The sequence below is a fragment of the Microcaecilia unicolor genome, chromosome 4 (assembly GCF_901765095.1).
Source record: "Microcaecilia unicolor chromosome 4, aMicUni1.1, whole genome shotgun sequence".
Classification (NCBI taxonomy): domain Eukaryota; kingdom Metazoa; phylum Chordata; class Amphibia; order Gymnophiona; family Siphonopidae; genus Microcaecilia; species Microcaecilia unicolor.
The window spans coordinates 366614989-366620988 of NC_044034.1; the positions used below are offsets into that span (position 1 = coordinate 366614989).

General features: G+C 44.2%; 1 protein-coding gene across 1 annotated transcript in view; it reads left to right on the forward strand.

Annotated features, from left to right (window-relative positions):
• The window catches only part of CFAP47 (cilia and flagella associated protein 47), a 1083264-nt gene that overhangs the window by 132982 nt on the left and 944282 nt on the right, over positions 1-6000 (forward strand). Inside the window, 1 exon segment of the mRNA XM_030202357.1 lies at positions 2141-2272. Coding sequence (XP_030058217.1) covers positions 2141-2272 — 132 coding nt within the window.

The window sequence follows — 6000 nt, forward strand, 5'->3', positions numbered from 1 at the left end:
GCCCCGCCTCTCTGAGTGCGATCCGTTGTACTGCTCTTCGCTCGTCGATTGCTGCGGCTGGACCGTTGGGCCTTTGGATCCTACGTTTCCTGGTTGCAGTGTCCGACATCCGGGGAGCTGGTGTGGCAGGCTGATGGACATCTTTCGCCTTCCCCTGCTGCAGCTCTCGTCACTCGCTCGGAGTGTCCTGGCCTTCACATCATTGGTGTTTGTACTGGCAGACTCGGAGATTCAGCCCCTTCCTGTGCTTCATCGTCACGCCTGCAGTCCTTTCCATCCTCAGCTTTGCGGACCATCTCTCTCCCTATTTCTCTGTCTCTTCCTCTCCCTTCTTCCCCTGAGCCTTTCCCTATATTGATATTGTAATTGTTTCTTCAGTTCTTTGTAAGCCGCTTAGAGGCTGCTCTCAGTGGTATAAAGCGGGGTATAAATGTTCTGAATAAATAAATAAATAAATAAATAAATAAGGTTTAAATTTGCTCTTAAAACATGCTCTTTAACCATACGTTTTTTCATTCTACCTAATTCCTGTCATCTTATAACCAGGCTTTTCAGTTATTTATTGATTTATATTTATTTACTTTGCACTATTTGTTAAGGTGGTATACAATATATAAAAGAAAGCCACATACATTACAACTGCAAATGATTATTCTCATATCCGTATGAACACAAAAAGTGAGAGTAATGTATAGCACAACAGTAACCCAGTAGACAAGTATATTAAAAACATAGGGGAAAGTCTCCAAAAAAAAAACAATCTTGGTCATCTGTTTCAATCTTTATGATTAAATGATTGTATGAAAATAACACATTTTTAAGGCCCACCTTAAATTTCCTATATGAAACCTCCTGTCGAAGTTCAGATGGCAATGAATTCCAGAGAGAAGGAGCAATGCAACTAAAAGCAGTGCTGGATAAAGATACCTGGTTAACTTTATGATAGTCCTCAGAGTTGTCCCCCAGTACTACGTCGTCTTGTATAAAAATGCATGGAAGAAGGTTCTTGATGAATAGCATCCCTTGAAGAAGGCACATGCGAAAATGTCACTGTGGAGTGCGATCATTGTCTGTGATGGCGCTGTGGCTTATTTACACATTGGGTTGGTAGAACCATGACATTGACACCCGTTGAGGGCAACTTTGTGGTGAAATGGATGTTCAAAACCATTCGAGTATTTAATTGCTCGTAAATACAGAATACTGTCCCTTCAGCTAAGCATACATTTACACGTGTAAGTGGCAGCGAAGCCGCTAAGCATAGTGGTAAATCAAGGGGGCATTCACATGGGTGAAGCATGGGAAGAGCATGCATTGTACTGACAGTTTCACGCAACTTTGTCTGAACACTGTGAGTTACGCACATCCTTTGCCGCATTTAAGAACCCGCAGTTAGGTCAGGTCTATGGCTGATGTTGACTGCAGTTGCCTAGATTTTAGGCGCCCTGATACAGGGTTGCACTAGTATTCTATTAACAGTATGCACGATGGGGGCACTGCCTTAAAGTTTTAAAGTGACAGTGCACCATGGCAGTGTCCGCACCAGGCTCTGTGAATGACCTCACCCACATGTGAGAACACCCGCTACAGGTCAGTAACTTTGCTATCCGCCTGCCCAGGTGCCGCTATAATATTGGCTCTCGATGAGTGGTACTGGGGCATCTAAAAGGAGGTGTTCACTTACAGAATTACCACCCATGTGTCCTTTTCATAGAATTGTCCGCATACTGTGAAGGAGAATCTAACATGTCTTCTTTAAATCTCTGGTTTCTTCCATATTTAAGTTTCACCTTTGTAAAATCACTGGTTAAATGCATATAAATCTGCTTTTATATGTGTAAACAGAACCTCAGTTTCTAAAATTTGCTCCAAAAAGAGGCGTATTTTCAAAGCACTTAGACTTATAAAATTACATAGTAATCTGTGGAGCTTTGTAAGTCTTTGAAAATGAGCCCCAATGTTTACCAATAAATCATATAAATTCCTGCACTTCATGCTTTCAAATAAGCAGAACAGTGAAAATTGGCAAAAGATTATTCTCTGTTTTGAAAGGTGAAGAGGGTGAACTGTAAAAATAATACTGTGAAGTAACTTTTTAATAATTGTTAACAGAATCTTTGATTTTTCTTTTCTTTTGAAGCTTCTTGATATGACCCCGGTACCTGGAATGACTGTTGTACCCTCTCAGGGTGTGATACCAGTTGGTGGGATAGCCAAGATTGACATCTTCTTCACACCCAATGAAATATTTAAATTTGATTCCAAACTGGAGGTGAGCATGAAGGTGGAAAACCAAAATTAGGAGCAGTTACAAAATGCATTGCTTCTGCCCCCCCTTTCCCAGTCATCAGGGAAATCCTTGGTAGGTGCTTGGGGGTATCGGTGGGTGGAGAAGGGGATTTTAACAGTCAGGGGAGTAAAGGGATGGAAATTTGATTAGTTTGAGGTGATGATGGTGGTGGTGGGGGGGGGGGGTATCGATGTGGGGGATGGGATTTTGACTGTTGGAGGAAGGTTTCAAGTGCTCCTTTAAGGGGGCTCCCTGGGAACAGCAGGTCACAAATTAGATGCCCAGTTCTCCCAGAGAGAAAAGATAACACTAACTCAAAGTTGACATCATCTTAACATGAGTAACACAGTTGCATTATTGGGTCTGGAAAATAATGAGGTGCATGAGGTGCTTTGCGTGCTTTGCATCTCATTATTATTTTGCTCATTTTGTGCTACCAAATCAGTGTTAAGTGCAAGTAATGCATGCTTTTGCCATTTAGTAACACAGTAAATGACGGCAGATAAAGACCTGTACGGTCCATCCAGTCTGCCCAACAAGATAAACTCATTTTACATGGTATGTGATTCTTTATACCCGAGTTTGATTTGTCCTTGCCTTTCTCAGGGCACAGACCGTAGAAGTCTGAATGTGTTATTTGGGCAAAAATTGTGCAGCATAACCCCTAGGAGTAATATTATGAGACTTGCTAGGATTAAACAGGCGCCTTTTTGAAGCTAACACCTGCCAGGGAAGGACAGACTAGGGATTGCTCCTTCTCCACTCACTAGCCATCAGAAACACCTAGTAGGTCCATGGTGTGTCTTCAGAGTGGGTGGGGAGTCTAGGGAAGTTCCTTTTGGGGTGGAGAGATTTGGTGGTGTCATCTGGGGGTGGAGGTCTGTTCCCAGGGGGTTAGAGTGTCTTCAGGAGAGGTAAAATGCAGTATTTTAAATCAGCCTAGTCACTTTCCTCCTTAATCTGTCATTTTTTAAGGTGCCACCAGTCTCTCTGTTCTTTTGTGTTCAAGGTGTCGAACATTTGGCAGAAAAAAGATTTTGGGTGAATAGTTAAACTCCGTGATCGGTTTTCGTTGGAATCGCAGGCTGCAGCATTTAAAGATATATTCGAAATCTAGATATTGGCACTGATCATGAGCAGGGGGCACTAAGGGATTGTACTCGGTCCAGAAATTGGAGAATGAACCAGCCCAGTGAAGATAATGTGCCCCGCAAACTCCACTGCAGTTGACACTACCAGAGAGTGGAATCCGAGCATGGAGGAGCAACTGCTGTGCTGGGCGGGCAAACTCCTGGGATGCTGTGACCAACCCAGCAGCGCGACAGACTGAGTGACGGGCTGCAGGCACGGAAGAGGAAGCAGCCACACTGTGGCAATTGCCCGTGGCTAAACATCACGACCAGCACTGCAGCTTACACTACCAGAGAGAAACGGATGTCCTCAACAGAGAAGACCCTAGTCATCCCGGTAAGGGTTTCAGAAATCCAGCCCAGCTCAGACCGAGATGAGAGGCGGATGCCTTCGGTCTAAGAGCACCGTGAGTGAGAAGATATTTCAGAGGAGAGACCTGCTGACAATCTAGGAGAGAGGAAAGAGCCGAGAACCGGTAAGGAGGGGAGGCAAAGCCAAGTCCAACACTCGGGCACGTCTCTGAAGTTATATTACCAACTCGGGAAATCCTCTTCATATTCTAGACTAGTCCAAAGCAGAGCTAGGGAAAAATGACCAGATTCAGCCAAATTTCCATGGGTGTGAGTGGCAAACCACAGCAAACTCATGCTTCTGCAGAACTCCATTGAAATGCTCCCACCACAGGAGGGAGCAGCTCCGTCACTGGGGAATAGAAAGGCGGGCGATCCAAAAGCCGAGTGACACATGCCCTTGCAGCATGGTGGCCCCCTGATCCTTGGTGGTTTGCAAGCGCATATTTGAACTGTGAACGCTTTGTCCCTAGTGCACCTTGGATTGCCATGCGGACCATCCCCTGGAGATTTGGTTTTGCCACACAGTTCCGCACCCACCTGGAATGGAAGCTGGACTCTTCCGCTTGTCCTGACCCAGTATCTTTTCTAGACACCTACAAAAAAAAGGGAAGGAAAAAGAAAGAAAAGAAAGGAGCAGTACTTAAAGCCAACACCACTTAACCTAAACAAAGTGGAAACTACCATCACCCCTCAAGTTGCACCATCTTACCCCACAAACATAATGGCGGCCTCCACTGTTACTCTGTACTGGCTCCTCACTCTGACCTACCTGTCCCGTTGGACCAGGCCACAACTAAGTGTGGGCCTTGTGGCTGAATCAGCTTCTAATGTCCCGATTCACCAATGGCCCATCCAAGTAATCTTATCTACTGCACAGACCTACATAACCCAATAAAAATTACTGCCAACGTGTGAAAATGGAAAAAAAAGGCAACACCTAAAATGCAAACACAACCTGGTAAAAATTAAAACACACTGCACTCAGAAGAAAGACAGCACCCCCATCCCATGCTACTAGATCAATGCCCTTCCCTATCTGCAATAAGGCACAAGTCCTAAATGACTAGATGACCGAATCTCAACCAGGGTGTGTCTTTCTAGTACCAACATGGATCCACTGTGTATTGGACCCCATAGTACATGACCTGTGTCCTCAAGGTTCAAAATTGTGTCTGTCCAGAGAGGGAAACAGAGGTAGGGGAGTGGCACTGATTCACAACAGCGAATTCAAAATCACCTTAACTGACTCATTCCTCTTGCCTAACCTGGAAATCATGGCATACAAAATCAGCGAAAAGTCACTATGAGAAAAGATAACATGTATATTGTTCTACTGCCCTCCTGGATGCTGGGCCTGGGCGAAGGAGACGCTCTATGACTTTGTCCTAAAAACCTCACTAGACTCCCAGTTCAACATACTACTGTGAGATATCAATATTCACTTGGAAGACAGGAATGACCAAAAAGTTATTGAACTTTACTATATGCTAACAGCCATGAATTGCTCCGCGACTCAATCCACGGTGACTCACTCAAAGGGCCATCAACTAGACCTGCTAGCCTGCTCAAGTGGAGCCACTCCATTAGCATCTCCAATGTCGATTGGGAACCAGTCATATGGTCGGATCATTTTACGCTCAACTTTAACGTGAACTAGGATCGAGAAAAGGAAGGTGTCACCAATCCTTCCACAAAATACGTGAGGTAGAACTGATGTAGATTTATTCTGGGACTGGTTTAAACACACTCAACTGATCAACTACCGGGAGAACTTTGGAGCTGAATGATTAGAACACAGTGAGAAAACTCAGGACGACAATGCCCCATACACCTGGAAGACTAAAAATATATGACAGAATAACAACTGGTACGATCCAGAGCTAACGTCACAAAACGAAAATGCAATTAGAATGTTTTTGAACAGCATCCACACCTGATGTAAATTTTTGACCCTCGCAGTCGCTCCTCTAAGTTTTCTTTTCACCGTTCTCATTTTTTCATAGTCTCCTTTTTAAAGTTAAACGCTAACGTATTTCCTCTGTATACTTACTTCAAAGCTAATATCAAATCCGAATATTATGATCACTGTTATCAAGCGGCCCCAGCACCTCCCGCACCAGATCATGCGCTCCACTAAGGACTAGGTCTAGAATTTTTCCTTCTCCGTTGGTTCCTTTACAAGCTGCTCCATAAAGCTGCCCTTGATTCATCGAGGAAGTTTACCTC